Here is a 17,420-nt window from a genome sequence, read left to right on the forward strand (position 1 = left end):
GACCGGTTCCTACTTACAACCTTGATTTTAAACTCCAAAGGCATCTATGTAACTCCTGCCAATTCCTCCCTTCCCTCCATCCAGGAGACATCTCAGATTTAACACGGCCAAACAGAATTTCTTTCCCTACCTACCACCATCTCTACCCAACTGCACCACCTGCTACCTGCCAATTCTAGGAAATGAGACCACAACTCTCCTGGTTTCTCTAGCTGCTTCCTCTTTCCTTGCCCCATATCCAATCCATCCTCTCAACTCCACTTTTACAATATGCCTCAAATCCAAGCACGTGTCCCCATCTTTCTATGGCCACCACTCTAGCCCGAACTACCAACATTCCCAGATATCGGAGAACTGGGACACCATGAAGTCCCACTGATCCCAGCCCCAAGCAAGAGACTTGCACTAACAGAAAAACTGGTCCAGCCCTGTCATGTCTCAGCAGAAGAAACCCTGGACAAGCAAGGGTGAATCGTTGCTCATCAGGACACAGCTGAGCTCCCATCCACGCTTCCTCATCCCCAGCTCCAAAGTTTCCTCCACCCCCAATGTTTTGGGCAGCAGTGGAGATCTTGGGAGACACAAGAGGGTAATTAAGACCTAGCATCCTTTGACATTCGGAAGAATGAGTGGTTGCACCCCAAGAATTTCAATGGGTAGGATTCGGCTGGTGATTAGGGAACATGTTTGCACTTCCCAGGAATGAGATCCACATCTTGATTTCCAGGGTGGAGCAGAGAAAAGGAGAATTTATCCTACCTGGCCCTCTGCCACTACCACTACCACTGAAGACCCTGTAGTTGGAGCAAAGATTCCATGTCTTTGGTCTCTTCTTAAAGAATTGTCCATCTCTAACTAGGTTGACGCAGAAATAATTACAGATTTGGGAATTTTAATTTGCAAAAACCGCAATTACTTCTGTGCCATCCTACTAATATGAATTGTCCTCTCTGTACCAGTGCTTGCACCTAAAAAACAAGCTACCCCCTTGACCATGGACTGTCTGAAGAAGCCTCATACATACAAACACATATTCCTTGTTTTTTTATTTCCAGATGGTGAACATTTTTCATCCCTGCCTGCTACAGGTCCACCTCTCAGAGAGGCTAACACAAAGTATTGATCTTCTTTTTTATGTTTCTCAGGGGCCTTTTTACCTTTGATTGTGCTGCTAAATATTTTCAGAGTGTTATTGCTACAATTTCTTGTGGGTTCCCGGCTCTTTTCTGGGCAGTACCCTGGGCTTCAGGGGATAACTCATATTGGCTGTCCAGGCAATGCACCCTCCAGACTCAGCTGCCATTGGAGGAAGTCTCTGCTGTCCTGGTTTCTGCCTCTCTCCTTAGACGTCCTCTCCCTCTCCACTGAAAGATGAGGTCATGGTTTTGCTCCTTTATGTCCTCTGGTGCCCAAGTTCAGCTTGATGGCATGACGGCACCAAAAAGAAAAATCTGACTCTATCCAAGGCTGATCAAGCTTAATCAGAAAGTCTGGCCAATATTGAGTTTGGCGACATCCTGAAGAAGTGTTCTTGTTAATTGAAGTTGAAAGTTTGTGTGATTTGTGTGACAACTTACAGTTGGCAAGCACTTTAACATACATTATCTTATTTCATCTTCAAATGCATTCTCTCCATTTTCCAGAGGATTTGGTTCATAAAAAAATCCCTTGACACCTCCTATATATGCTAGGCTCCACAAACCAGGATATAGAGATGAGTAGAATATTCTCCCTACCCTTAAGGTATTAGTGGAAATGAGAAAGGCAGTCCCATTAATAGACAATATCAGGATCACAAGCTGAGGCTGTGGGAGAAGCAAGCAAAGGAGTGCAGAGAATGTTTTTCAAAGATACACAGCTTGGCTAATTTGGGTAACAAAAAAGAGAGAACAGTTCCTGATTGTTATTTCTCTTAAAGAAACACACAGTTAATTTCACAAGAATGGCAAATAGACCACTCTAGCTAATTGTGATGCCAGTCAATTGCTTACTACTTATGTTGAAGACCGTGTTGCAAAAAAAACTCCAAGGAGGTCATCCCTAAAGACAATGGTAGAGAATGTCGTGATCGATTAGTGATGCCTACCATGGGCATGGGAAAGGTATTTGCTATTCTGGGTCTAGATTTTACCATACACAGATGCAACTCCCATTCAGTGGATGCATCAGGTGGTAGGGTCAGGGGTTTCTATGGTCACTAGAGAATTCTGAAGCTCCTATATTGACCTAAATGCCTAAGCCCAGCTCTGGAAGGTGGCCAAAGTCGATCTGCTATTATTGCAATTAGAGCCTTCCACAGGAAGACTCTGGGCATAGTGGATCTAGAATGTGAATTCTACCTCCCAGAATTCACGTTTGAACAGAGAGATGCAAAGGCCCATTCTCTTCACTGTTTCCTGTTCTTTGCCCATTGCCTCTGGCCAAATGCATGGGAGGGAAGGGATTTAAAAACAGAGATGAGTAAGCAGTGCTTTATGAGAAGACAGTGGCTGTTTGTGGGGTGTTTATTTATTCTAAGATAATAATTAAGCTCCATATTGTAAGTCAACTCCAATTAAATGACAGTGGCTCCCTGGAGTGCTGTTTGGAGGACTGGGGGGTTTCAGCTCAATTCAGACAGAGAGGGCTGTGCTTGATTAGTGATGTCTGCCATGAGCATGACGTGGTAGATGGTGGTATGCATTCGGTGCATTTGTGCATTTCTGTTGCACAAAAATTGAACCTTAATGCTAATCTTGACCACGAGATTGAAACCATGACTTCAGATCCCTGTATTCTTAGTGTTTGATAAGATGCTCATAAGATCTCAGTCAAACAAACAAATGAATCCATCCGACTCATCTTAGTGTTTACCCAGCACTGTCATATCCTGCATGTTACTTAACTTTCACATTTCCCTTTGGGATAGACAATGTCATAACTCTTGACTCCACTCTGCAGATGAGAGCAATGAGGCTTAGAGCAGTTCATTGGCGTGACCGGAGTCACACCACTTCTTTAAAAAAGAAAGAAGAGTAGAAAAAAAGTCTTCCAACTTCTAGGGCAGTTTTCTAATTCTTACGAAAGTTAAGGAGGGCTCATGGGGACAGACCATTCCGGAATCTCCACTTAGGGTGCTTGGTAAAAAATAAAAATAAATTTTAAAAAAATGCATGTTCCTGAATCAGGGTCCCTGGGGTACAGGCCCTGGAATCTGAAGAACAGGAAGGTTATAGGGCAGTTTTCTAATGCTCAGCAAAGTTAACAAGGGTCCATGGGGACAGAACATTCCAGAAACCTCTACTTAAGGTGCTTGGTAAAAACATATGTTCCTGAAACAGGGTCCCTAGGATACGGGCCCTTGAATCTGAAGAACAGGAAGGTTAAGTGACTTAGCAAAGGCCATCCAGTTAGTAAACAGTGGGGACAAGATTTAAGCCATGCTTCTTCTCCATCATGGCAGCAACTGAGAAATTACAAATGCAGAGAGCGCCACCAAGGAGACAGGAGGTCCCACGGGAGTGTGCAGCCATGGTAGCCCATATGGAAAAGTCAGACAAGCAAGCCTTTCTCTGTCTCAAAGCATTTGGCTCAAGGCAGACCACATTTCTGGTGTCTGCTCCCATTTCTCCCCTTTCATCCACAGTCTGAGCATTTGCAGCTGTGTCCCAAATCCAGGGCTTGGCTGATTTTTCAGAGGCCTAAAAATAGAGGCTCCTGTCCCCCCACCAAGCAATTCTTGAAGCTATTTTCTTACCCTTTTTCTTGCAGACACCCATGAGATCTCCCTTCCCCAAATAAAATCATGATGAAATCCCGGGAAAAGCCATTGCTTGGTTCTCAGAATGACTTTCCCGCAGACAGCGGAGGTGCTCTGCTTTCCCCAGAAGCACATAAGAACTGCAAATTAATTATACAACATAATTAGCTCGCTCCTCCAAATCTGTGCAGTGGGCACTTTGAAGCAAGAATAGTAATAGTTTGCCATGCATTGCTACCTTAGTAACAAGAGTTTGTAGGAGAAAAACAGAACAATTACAGAGAAAGACACAGTAATAAGCTGTTGGTAGCATTTTCTGGAGTATGCTTCATGTTCACTGATGATATACAATTGGATTTGAAGAATACACCAACAGTTATTTTTATTTGCTTTTGTTTAAATTTTTTATTCTTTTCAGACAGGATCTCACTCTGTCACCCAGCCTGGAGGGCAGTGATGCAATCATAGATCACTGCAGTCTCAAACTCCTGGACTCAAGCAATCCTCCCACTTCAGCCTCCTGAGTAGCTGGGACTGCAGACACGTGCCACAATGCCTGGCTCATTTTTTTAGTTGTGTTGTCGTTGTTGTTGTTTCAGAGATGGTGGTGGGGAGTCTCCCTATATTGTCCAAGCTGATCTCAAACTCCTAGGCTCAAGCAATCCTCCTGCCTTGGCTTCCCGAAGTGCTGAGATTATAGGCATGAGCCACGGTGCCCAGCTTTTTTTTTTTTTTTTTGAGACGGAGTTTCGCTGTTGTTACCCAGGCTGAAGTGCAATGGCGCGATCTCGGCTCACCGCAACCTCCGCCTCCTGCATTCAGGCAATTCTCCTCCCTCAGCCTCCTGAGAAGCTGGGACTACAGGCTGCGCCACCATGCGCTTATTTTTATTTTGATAGCTACTTACTTCTCTTAATGCATATTACAAATGCATATATTACTTATTCGCCAAACTCATGGATTTATAGATATTCTTAGGATGAAGCTGAGCATATTAGTGACCTATTGCCATAGATCATACTCCAAGTTAGCAGTAAACATTTACCATCTCACAGTTTCTCTGGGTGAGAAAATCAGGAGCAGCATGAATTGGATGGCTTTGTCCTGGGATCTCTCATGAGGCTGCAGTCAAGATGCCCGCCAGAGCTGCAGTCATCCAAAGGCTTGACGGGCACTGGATGATGAACTTCCAAATGGCTCACACATGTGGCTGCCAAGTCAATGCCAACTGTTGACAGGAGACCTCAATTTCTTTTCATGTGGGTCTCCCTGGAGGGCTGCTTGAGCATCCTCACAATATGGTAGCTGCCTCCTCCAAAGCAAGTGATTCAACAGAGAGCAAGGAGAGACCTTTGAGGTTATGACCTAACCTCAGAAGCCACCCAGGGCCACTTTTGCAATCTCCTATTCAGTGTTGGTGTGGACTCCACAAGAGTGTAAATTCTCCCAGGCACAGTGGCTCATGCCTGTAATCTCAACATTCTGGGAGGCCCACGTGGTAGGACTGCCTGAGCCCAAGATTTTAAGACTAGCCAGGTAACATAGCAAGACCTCTTCTCTACAGAAAAAAAATAGCCAGGCCATAGTGGTGAATGCCTGTGGTCCCAGCTACTTGAGAGGCTGAGGTGAGATGATCACTTGAGGCCAGGAGTTTGAGTCGGTGAAGAGCTGTGATCACACCCTTGCACTCCAGCCGGTCTGTGAAAATAATAATAACAGTAATAAATGAAAAAAAAATAAAATACAAAATACAAAAAAATTTTTAAAGTGTGTAAACTCTCAGAGGTGAGAGTCAAGTGACTTCTGATAAGCAGACGCCACAGTGAGGCAGGTGCCGTTATAATTATTATTCCCTCACAAAAGGTCAAGAAACCTGAGTTGCAGAGTCGAGAAGTGATTGTCTCCCAGTCACACCGTCAGTAAGTGGCAGAGCTAGGATTCTGTCTGAATCGAAATCCCAAACTGGTTTCACCAAACCAGGAGACAGTTCGGTGAGTTCAGTGGCCCACAGAGAGGGGACCATAAAGCCTCACCGTAGAGGAGCCCTTGCCAGTAACACAATTTTGGAAGCCTGTTGCTCGTTTCTAGAGCCTTTTTCTTCTCTTCGCTCATTCCTCAAGCCTTCATAAAAGGAGGCCCCGATCACGAGACCGCATCCCCCATCTAAGGCTGACATTTCTCTCTTGCAGAGGTGTCAAGGAATGACTCCTGCTCGGATTTACCGGAGATCCAGAATGGCTGGAAAACCACATCTCACACGGAGCTGGTGCGGGGAGCCAGAATCACCTACCAGTGTGACCCTGGCTACGACATTGTGGGGAGCGACACCCTCACCTGCCAGTGGGACCTAAGCTGGAGCAGTGACCCCCCATTTTGTGAGAAAAGTAAGAGTGGTCTTGTTTCCTTCCTCCAGGTCCCTGGGTGGCAAATCCCCTGTAGGGGTCTTTTTTGGGCAGGTGCAGTGGAGCTGTTTAATGTAGAATCTGGACTCCCCCTCCCCCACCAAATCATGGGCATTGCCCACAAATGTCATTTTACAGCTCTCAGTGGGATCTCAGACTTCAGACACCTGGCCCTTAATGTAAATGAGTGAGATAAGCTGGGTGTGAAACATTAGGGACTGGTGTGCACTGCAGTGAATGGGAGTGTATGTAGCCTGGTGAAAAAGAAAATTTGGCTTGGTGCTCTCATGCCTGTAATCCTAGTGCTTTGGGAGGCTGAGGCAGGAATCACTTGAGCCCATGAGTTTGAGCCCAGCCTGGGCAATGCGGTGAGACCCCATCTCTTAAAAAATAATAATAAAAAACATAAAAATTAGCTGGGTGTGGTGGCACACACCTGTACTCCTAGTTAGTCAGGAGGCTGAGACAGGAGGATTGCTGGAGCTCAGGAGTCGGAGCCTAGGCCCTTTAGCCTAGGTGACAGAGCAAAACCCTGTTGAGAGGCAGGGTGGGGAAAGAGAGAAAGAAAGAAAGAAAGAAAGAAAGAAAGAAAGAAAGAGAGAGAGAGAGAGAGAGAAAGAAAGAGAGAGAGAGGAAGAGAGGCAGGGAAGGAGGGAGAAAGGGAGGGAAAAGGAGGGAAGGAAAGAAGGGAAAAGGAGGGAAGAAAGAAAGAGGGAGGGAAGGAAGGAAGAAGGAGGCCGATCCATTTTTACAAACTTCCTGCATGCGCTTTTTTTCAGCTCAGAAATGTGGATATCTTTTTTTTTTTTTTTTTTTTTGAGACAGAGTTTCACTCCTGTTACCCAGGCTGGAGTGCAATGGCGTGATCTCAGCTCACCGTAACCTCCGCCTCCTGGGTTCAGGCAGTTCTCTTGCCTCAGTCTCCCAAGTAGCTGGGATTACAGGCACACGCCACCATGCCCAGCTAATTTTTTTTTTTTTTTTTTTTTGTCTTTTTAGTAGAGACGGGGTTTCACCATGTTGACCAGAATGGTCTCGATCTCTTGACCTCGTGATCCACCCGCCTCGGCCTCCCAAAGTGCTGGGATTACAGGCTTGAGCCACCGCGCCCGGCCAAATGTGGATGTCTTTTCATATCATTCATGTTGTCCACTTTATTCTCTTTTAATTGGTTTATTGTTTTCCTTTTATCTGTATTGATTCTTTAATGTGAAAAGTAATGAACGCTTATTTTACTATATTCCAGCACTGCAGAGAAAGCAGTGAAGGCTCCCCCTCACTTTGCTCTCTTTAGCAGTTGCTCAGAATTTCATACGATGGCTGTTCCATTATATGTAACTCTTCCCCCATTAAAACTATTTGCAATGATACCTTTTTTAAAAAATATTACTATTAATAGTGCAATGTACAACCTTATGCCTAGGTCTTTGGACCCTGATGAAAATTATTTGGCAAATTCATATAAAGAGAGAGAGACAAGGTCTCATTCTGTTGCCCTGGCTGGAGTGCTGTGGGGCCATCATGGCTCACTGCAGCCTTGACCTCCCAGGCTCAAGCAATCCTCTCACTTCAGCCTCCTGAGTAGATGGAGCAACAGATGTAAGCCACCATGACCCGTTAATTTTTGTATCTTCTGTAGAAACCGCATCTCATTATGTTGCCCAGGCTGGTCTCGATCTCCTGAGCTCAAGCGATTCATCCACCTCAGTCTTGCCTTTCAAGTCCCGGCATTACAGGCGTGAGCCACCGCTCCTCAACTCTTTGGGCAAATTCTTAAAAGGGGAATTAAATTCAAGGCTATTTTCTCCTGGCCTATTCTCCAGCCACCTTTTGTTTAACAAACAAAAGATACATTGTTTTCCAAAAAGGGAAAGAAATGAGTTAGGAAACTTTCTAGATCATTCTATAATTCTCAGCAAACCCATGGTCATCCCGAGGTCTGACGTCCAATTTGTCTGGTTTCATCCTTAGTTATGTACTGCACCGACCCCGGAGAAGTGGATCACTCGACCCGCTTAATTTCGGATCCTGTGCTGCTGGTGGGGACCACTATCCAATACACCTGCAACCCCGGTTTTGTGCTTGAAGGAAGTTCTCTTCTGACCTGCTACAGCCGTGAAACAGGGACTCCCATCTGGACGTCTCGCCTGCCCCACTGTGTTTGTGAGTCTTGTTTATTGAATGGGGCCCTCAGAAGGTAGAAGCAGATTCACTTCCTGTTGTTCATGATGGAAGGCTGGCCTGCTAGGAGGAGGCATTCTACTTTGGGACAGGGGCTTTTATTATTATTACTACAACACAGCAGTACCTAACACTGATTGGGAGTACATATACTGTGACATTTACGGTAAATGTATCATGCATTGCTCTAAGTCTTCTGCCAAATTTCACTCTTTCTTCCTCGGGTAGCCCTGGGAGTATGATATCATTGGGGGTTTTTTTGTTTGTTTGTTTGTTTGTTTGTTTTGTTTTTGAGATGGAGTCTCACTATGTCACCCAGGCTGGAGTGCAGTGGCACCATCTTGGTTCACTGCAACCCTTGCCCACCCCCACCCCCAGGTTCAAGCGATTCTCCTGCCTCAGCCTCCCGAGTAGCTGGAATTACAGGTGTGCACCACCACGCCCAGCTAATTTTTGTGTTTTTAGTAGAAACAGGATTTAACCATGTTGGCCAGGCTGGTCTTGAACTCCTGACCTTTAGTGACCCGCCTGCCTCGGCCTCCCAAAGTGCTGGCATTACACATGTGAGCCACAACACCCAGCCTCATTGGTTTCATTTTAAGAAGAGGATACTCTTCTGGGTGTGGTGGCTCACACCTGTAATCCCCCTCTTGGGAGGACAAGGCAGGCAAATCCCTTGAGACCAGCCTGGGCAACATGGTGAAACCCCATCTCTACCAAAAATAATATATATAATATAATATATATATATATATGCACACACACAGAAAATATAATATATATATATATGCACACACACACATAGAAATTAGCTGGGCATGATAGTGTGCAACTGTTGTCCCAGCTGCTCAGGAGGCTGAGGTGGGAGGATTGCTTGAACCAAGAGGTCAAGGCTATAGTGAGCTGTGATTGTGTCACTGTACTCTAGCCTGGGTGGCACAGCAAGACCCTGCCTCAAGAAAAAGAAGAAGAAGAAGATACTATTTGAAAGCTCTCCAGGGATTCTGATGTACAACGAGCATTCTCAGTCACTGCATAAGGAAAGCATAAAGTTATATGGAAGGAGCAGAGCCTTACACAGTATTTTGGGGGTTGGAAACTGTCCGCTGCACTAATATTTTAAATTATTGTGTTATAAACAACTCCATTAGGAATATAGCCAGCTCAAACTCCAGAAGCCACTCTGAGGTCTGGACAGTGTTAAAGACCAAGAATTTAACTCGGGGGTTGGGGGGGAAGCAAAGAAAAACTAGAATTCCTGTAGGTTGATTATAAATTCCCCTACCTCTGATGTGAGTGACACTGGGTACAATTTATAGACTTGGCCACCTCCTGTAGTGGCTGTTTTGTGACTTCTCACAACTACCTAAAACAGGCTTCACAAATCTTGCTGACCACGCTAACAAGCAACTCGGCAATTTACATGGGCAAAAGCTATCACTGCAGAAAGGCGACCAGAAAGCAGGGAAGTCCTTATCTGTTTTCCCTGGCTAGGCTGATACTTACTGAGCACTTCATCATTCTAAGAATGGCGCATGCATTTACTCTTTTATTCCTGGCAGGAAAATAAAAATGGAGATATCTGTCACTTGTCATTGAAGACAGAGCACAGCCAAATTCAAACTCATGAGAGACCTTCCTCTCTGCTCTATTCATCAACCAGCCAAAGCCAGGTTCCCGCTTGCTAGTTCATAAATTCCACTTCCTTAGCCCACAGAAGGGCTTTACTCTACAGACCCCAAAAGAATGAAGATTTTTAGGTGCACAGCACTTGCTTCATAAATTTCCCTTACCATCTGATCCTATTCTTGTGAGAGGAAGATTTCTATTTCTGTGTTCTTAGTTTCTCTTCTCAAAAAGGGAGACTTTATTATTCTGTTTCCACCAGTAACAGGGATTCTTGGACCACACAGCCCTGTGTCTCCATCTGTCTCTCTTATTTATTTATTTTATTTTATTTTTTTTTTTGACAGGGTCTCATTTAGTCGCCAGGCTGGAGTGCAATGGTGCTATCTCAGCTCACTGCAATCTCCGCCTCCCAAGTCCAAGTGATTCTCCTGCCTTAGCCTTCCTGGTAGCTGGGATCACAGGCATGCGCCACCACACACAGCCAATTTTTGTATTTTTAGTAGAGACGGGGTTTCACCATGTTGGCCAGAATGATCTTGATCTCTTGACCTCGTGATCTGCCCACCTCAGCCTCCCAAAGTGCTGGGATTACAGGCGTGAGCCACGGCACCCGGCCTCTCCTTCTGTCTCTTCAGTCAGAGTTCCAGAATTTCAGAGCTGAAGGGAGGGATAAAATGTAAGTGCAGGGTGACTTAGACATAAAATGCAACTCCCCCCATTGTACAGATAATAACAATAGTTACGTATTGGATGTATAAGACACATTGCTAATCACACTATATGTATCTACAAACATATGTGTTTTGTGTATGTGTATGCACATATATGTGTGTACATATGTGCCTATATATGCATAATATAGTGTGTATTAATATGTGTATATACTATAGTCTGTGTACATGTGTTTATATATGCATATATAGTGTGTATATGTATATATACTATATATAGTGTGTATATGTGTATGTACTATATATAGTGTGTGTACATATGTGTTTATATATGCATATATAGTGTGTATTTATATGTGTATATACTATAGTGTGTGTACATGTGTTTATATATGCATATATAGTGTGTATTTATATGTGTATATACTATATAGTGTGGGTATTTATATGTATATATGCATATATAGTGTGATTTATATGTGTATATACTATATATATTGTGTATTTATACGTGTATATGCATATATAGTATTTATGTGTATATACTATATATAGTGTGTATTTATATGTATACATAATATAGTGTGTATTTATATGTATATATACTATATATAATGTATATTTATGTGTATATACTATATATAGTGTGTATACATGTTTTTATATATGCATATATATAGTGTGTATTTATATGTGTATATACTATATATAGTGTGTATACATGTTTTTATATATGCATATATATAGTGTGTATTTATATGTGTATATACTATATATAGTGTGTATACATGTTTTTATATATGCATATATATAGTGTGTATGTATATGTGTATATAATATAGTGTGTATTTATGTGTATATACTATAGTGTGTATTTATATGTGTGTATACTACATATAGTGTGCATACATATGTGTTTATATATGCACATACACATATATTAAGGAAACTGATGTTACAGATAAGAGTTATCACTCACTGAATGTGTAAGACACATTTTTAGACACATTATATATATATGTGAATGTATGTGTGTGTGTATTTATACACGTACTAACCCTAGCCCCTTCACCACAGTCATACTTTGTCCCCAAACCCCAGAATCTTGGGGCCAAGTATACATTGGTTGGTTCCTGTTACCTATCCCCAAAAACATATGTCAAAGTCTGAAGCCATGGTATCTGTGACTGTGACCTTGATTGGATATAGCGACTTCAAAGTCCTAACCCACAGTATCTGTAACTGCGACCTTGATTGGACACAGCGTCTTCAATGTCCTAACCCACGGTATCTGTAACTGTGACCTTGATTGGAAATAAGGTCTTTGAACTCCTAACCCACAGTATCTGTAACTGCGACCTTGATTGGACACAGCGTCTTCAATGTCCTAACCCATGGTATCTGCAACTGCGACCTTGATTGGACACAGCGTCTCCAACATCCTTACCCAGTATCTGTAACTGCGACCTTGACTGGAAATAAGGTCTTTGAACTCCTAACCCACAGTATCTGTAACTACGACCTTGATTGGACATAGCGTCTCCAACATCCTAACCCGGTATCTGTAACTGAGAGCTTGATTGGACATAGCGTCTCCAACGTCCTAACCCAGTATCTGTAACTGCGACCTTGACTGGAAATAAGGTCTTTGAACTCCTAACCCACAATATCTGTAACTGTGACTTTGATTACAAGCAATGGGGAAAGGATTCCCTACTTAATAAATGGTGTTGGGAAAACTGGCTAGCCATATGCAGAAAGCTGAAACTGGATCCCTTCCTAATACCTTATATACAAAAATTAACTCTAGATGGATTAAAGATTTAAACATGAGACCTAACACCATAAAAACCCTAGAAGAAAACCTCGGCAATACCATTCAGGACATAGGCACAGGCAAGGATTTCATGACTAAAACACCAAAAGCAATGGCAACAAAAGCCAAAATTGACAAATGGGATCCAATTAAACTAAAGAGATTCTGCACAGAAAAAGAAACTATCATTAGAGCGAACCAGCAACCAACAGAATGGGAAAAAAATTTTGCAATCTACCCATCAGACAAAGGAATTGCACATAGGTCTTCGAAGTCCTAACCCACAGTATCTGTAACTGAACTAGATTGGAAATAGAATATTTGCAGATGTGATCAAATTGAGGTCATAGTCAAGATGGGTGTTGATCCAATGATTGGTGTCCTTGTAACAAGAGGGAAATCTAGACACAGATGGGGATGCTGATACAGAGAAGGCCACGGAGTGACGGAGATAGAGCCGGGTGACGCAGCTATAAGCCAAGCAGCACGAAGGAAGGCTCCTCCCCTGCAGCTTTCAAAGGGACTGTGGCCTTGCTGACACGTTGATTTTGGACTTCCAGCCTCACAGAACTGCGAGCCAATACATTTCCGCTGTCCTAAGCCCCCCAGCTTGTGGTCCTTTGTCAAGGGCAGCGCCAGGACGTGAGTGCCATTTCCTTCTAGGGACTGCAAGAGCGATCAGAAGCAGCCACGTTAGTCACTCCAGCTGCAGAGACCCACAGACGAAAAGCTTCAAACAAAAGCTTATATTAAAACACCGAAAGGTGGAGGCATCGTTTTTTAAAAAGGAAAAGCTCTTCGCCAATGAGACCCAGTCTCTAAAGCCCCTCTGGACGGCCGCAGCTGCTCCTGGATTTCCAACATGCAAGCCTCCCTCCCTTCCTCCCTCCAGGGACGCCTTTCCCTGAAATCTCAGCGTTGGATCTGCAGTGCTGAGTAGAGACGGCTTCCCTGACACCCGTGCTAATGAGTTCACGAGCCACGCAGGGTGTCAGGAGACACGCAGTATGCCCAAAAGCCTGAAGAAGATCCCGGCGCGTGGCGGCAGCGACGTGACGAGCAGGCGAGGCTGGTGGGAAATAACACCCGAGGCGAGAGATGGTCAGATCCTGGCAGCGCGGCTCCCGAGTAAGAGGGAGGGTGCAGTCTGGGTTCTGAAGGCATTTTAAGGTTGAGGTTGTTGGACATAAAACAGCTTTGAAACGTTTCGTCAATGGCCGGGCACAGTGGCTCACGCCTTTAATCCCAGCACTTGGAGGCCCAGGTGGGTGGATCGGGAGGTCAGGAGTTCAAGATCAGCCTGGCCAATATGGTGAAATCCTGTCTCTGCTAGAAATACAAAAATTATCTGGGCATGGTGGCGCACACCTGTAGTCCCAACTATGGGAGGCTGAGGCAGGAGAATCACTTGCACCCCAGAAGTGGAGGTTGCGGTGAGCAGAGATCATGCCACTGCACTCCAGCCTGGGTGACAGAGCAAGACTCCATATCAAAGAAAAGAAAAGAAAAGCAATGTTTCGTCGACCGAACAAAGGGAATGTACCCATTTGAATGCAGGTGAAGAAAGACGGGAGAGGGTGAACAGCTTTCCCTAGGTCACACAACAGAAAGGAAGACCAGGATTCTAACTCAGCCCTCACTAAACCCAAAAGCGTCTTCCCAACCTCATCACTCTGCTGTTCAGCTTTTGGGCAAACCTCTGGTGCTTTAGAGAAGGCAAAGATCTTCCACCAAGAAGCTCATGATGCAGATAGAAAACTGCATAAGCTGCTGGGCCCCGGGGTGTGCTGGCTCATGCCTGTAATCCCAGCACTTGTGGGAGGCCGAGGCGGGAGGATCGCTTGAGATCAGGAGTTCGAGACCAGCCTGGCCAACATGGTGAAACCCCCATCTCTACTAAGAATATGAAAATTAGCCAGGTGTGGTGGCAGGCACCTGTAATCTGAGCTACTCAGGAGGCTGAGGCAGGAGAATCCCTTGAGCCCAGGAGGTGGAGGTTGCAGTGAGCCGAGATCATGCCATTGCACTCCAGCCTGGGTGACAGAGGGAGACCCTGTCAGAAAGAAAAAAAGAAAGAGAGAGAGGAAGGAAGGAAGGAAGGAAGGAAGGAAGGAAGGAAGGAAGGAAGGAAGGAAGGAAGGAAGGAAAGGGGGAAGGAAGGAAGGAAAGGGGGAAGGAAGGAAGGAAGGAGGGAGGGAAGGAAGGAAAAGGGGAAGGAGAAGGGAAAGGGGAGAAACGACAAGAAAGAGAGAAAAGAAAAGGAAACTGCATAAGCTCTGGTTGGCGACAGCCTCTTACCCAGTCACTTGCCCAAAGCCGTAGTTTGGTCCCCTGGACTCAAAGCCATGCCTTTTTCATCCTAGTCCATTTACCCCAGGGCACTTCAAGAACAGACAGGTCAGGAAGAGATAAAGGAAGAGTCTGGGTATCAAAATCAGACACACCCTCCAGGTCTGCTGAGTGATCGTGGACAAGTAACCTGCCTTCTCTGGGTCTCAGAGCCCTCATCTGTGAAAGAAAATAATACCCTTTACCAAGACGGATTGTTGGGAGCAACTCACTCAGTCATTCAACTCACTCGGTCGTTCAACTCACTCAGTCCTTTAACTCACTCAGTCCTTCATGCCTCCTATATGCAGGCACATGCTAGGGCAGAGGTTCCTAAACTTTCTGAACTCATGACACCATTGATATCTCAGGAATTTTTTCACAGATTTCCTAGGCCAAAATACCCAACAATTCCATTTATTAAACGGTTAGGTACAAACAACTGAATGAATAGTTAACTCTTTACAACATAGCACCCATTTGAAAAAGTAATGCATTTTTCTTTAATAGAGAAAAATGGTGTTTTTTTTTTCATTATTAAATAATGACAATGGCTGGCCAGGTGTGGTACCTCACACCTGTAATCCTAGTGCTTTGGGAAGCCAAGGCAGGTGGATCACCTGAGGTCAGGAGTTTGAGACCAGCCTGACCAACATAGTGAAACCCCATGTCTACTAAAAATACAAAAATTAGCTGGGCATGGTGGCATGTGCCTGTAATCCCAGCTACCCAGGAGGCTGAAGCAGGAGAATCAGTGGAACTCAGGATGCAGAGATTGCAGTGAGCTGAGATCACACCACTGCACTCCAGCCTGGACAACAGAGCAAGACTCTGTCTCAATAATAATAACAATGATGATGGTGATTGCTGCTACAGGGATGTGTACACCCGTTGGGCTGTGCAAAACTTCTCAAACACTGGGATCAGATGGGACTTGGCCACCCTAATTTCCTGTTCCATGTTGATTTTGTCACAGTTCTTGATTTTTAGCGCAAGCACCACAAAAATCCAGCTTTGCAATGACAGGATATCATTGAAAGAAAAGTGGTGTGATCTAAAGGTGAAGCAGGGAAACCTCTCGAGCTGGGAGTTCACAAGGGAGCACACGTCGTGTGTTTCGTCAAAGACTTTTAAACTCCCACAGCACCCCTGTGAGTTCCTGGTGGCATCCTGGTCACCTCCGTGCACAGTTTGGGAATGCTGTTACTAACTCCTGGAAAAACAGTAACGTATAAATAGTTACAACCCATATTCTCACAGAGCCTGGGGTCTATTTGGAAAGGAGGGTCTCCAGAGAGACAGGTCTATGAAGGAAAGAGCGATGAATTGTCAGCATCACCTCCTCTAGGAAGTCCTCCCTGATTCCTTAGGCTGGGTTGTGTTTCTCTCCTCAGAGTTCCCATGGAACCTAGGGTGACATCTGTCACCACAGCTGCTGCTGTTTATTGAAATGAACTGTTTATATGTTTTTAGAATCTCATTCCTTAGAGTAAGAAAGGGAAGGAATTTTTTTAAATATACGGAATTGAACACATAACTCACTTGCTAGGATTGTCTCCATTTGATCCTTGAATCCCGCTGGCTCAGGAGGATCAACAATGATGTGACCGTCATCGATACTGTCAGCAAAATGAATGTGGCCTTTGCTTGGTTGCAACTTCTCCTCTTTGATAGGGATGTGGTGGATGACTCCGGAGGGACCCAGCCCAAAGACCCACCAAAAGTAACGGGAGTCTGACAGAATCCGGTGAGGGTTTTATGGGTGGCTCTCCGGGAGTCACTTAGCTTGCTTAAGAGACGGTGACTCCCTGGGAGGCCCTGGTTCATCACGGCCCTGAGCCCAGAACACCTGGGATACAAGACGTCGGGATTTTCCAGCCTGGACAGAGCCCGCGGGTGCTGCAGCCAGACTGCGGCTGTGGTAGGAGCTTCCACTGTGGAGCCATCTCCTGTGGTCACATGTTGGCCAGCACGTCCAGCGCTGGCTGAGTGCCTGTCCTCATTTAGAAACCTCTGCCTCTGGGAAAGCAGTCTTTCAGAGAAATCTGTGATAACCCTAGGGGACTTGGGTAAAAGACGGACCTTTTATTATAGCAGAACCACTAAATACACAGCACTCCAAGCGCAGCATATCCAGGTTCGTACCCCAGCTCTGCCTCCTACAAGCACCGTCACTTTTTTTTTTTTACTTTGAGATGGAGTCTTGCTCTGTCATCCAGGCTGGAGTGTAGTGGGGCAATCCTGGCTCACTGCAGCCTCTGCCTCCTGCGTTCAAGCAATTCTCCTGTCTCAGCCTCCCGAGTAACTGGGACTACAGGCACCCGCCACCACAGCCAGCTAAGTTTTTTGTATATTTAGTGGAGATGCGGTGTCACTGTGTTAGCCAGGATGGTCTCGATCTCCTGACCTGCCCACCTCGGTCTCCCATAGTGCTAGGATTACAGGCATGAGCCACCTTGCCGGGCCTCAGCGCTGTGACTTTGTACAGGCCAGCTTTCTCTTCAAAAAGATTGAAAAACATAAATGCCAATCATAAGTATAAAGGATTTTCATAAAGGATGTGTCTGGCACATAGCAGGTCTTCAGTTTCCATCGGCTGTTGTTAGTCACCATTCCCTTTCGGCATCCCACTACTTGGAGGGTATATTGCAATC

At 44.9% G+C, this 17,420-nt stretch overlaps 1 protein-coding gene across 16 annotated transcripts in view; it reads left to right on the forward strand.

The window, feature by feature from the left end:
* SEZ6L (seizure related 6 homolog like) overlaps positions 1-17,420 on the forward strand; it is a 224,320-nt gene that overhangs the window by 184,200 nt on the left and 22,700 nt on the right. For all 16 annotated transcript variants that reach the window (XM_078336727.1, XM_035257081.3, XM_078336742.1 and 13 more), the window contains 2 exons: positions 5,929-6,123; positions 8,113-8,304. In XM_078336727.1, the coding sequence (XP_078192853.1) occupies positions 5,929-6,123; positions 8,113-8,304 (387 nt within the window). The remainder of the gene's footprint in view (positions 1-5,928; positions 6,124-8,112; positions 8,305-17,420) is intronic.

The sequence above is a fragment of the Callithrix jacchus genome, chromosome 1 (assembly GCF_049354715.1).
Source record: "Callithrix jacchus isolate 240 chromosome 1, calJac240_pri, whole genome shotgun sequence".
Classification (NCBI taxonomy): domain Eukaryota; kingdom Metazoa; phylum Chordata; class Mammalia; order Primates; family Cebidae; genus Callithrix; species Callithrix jacchus.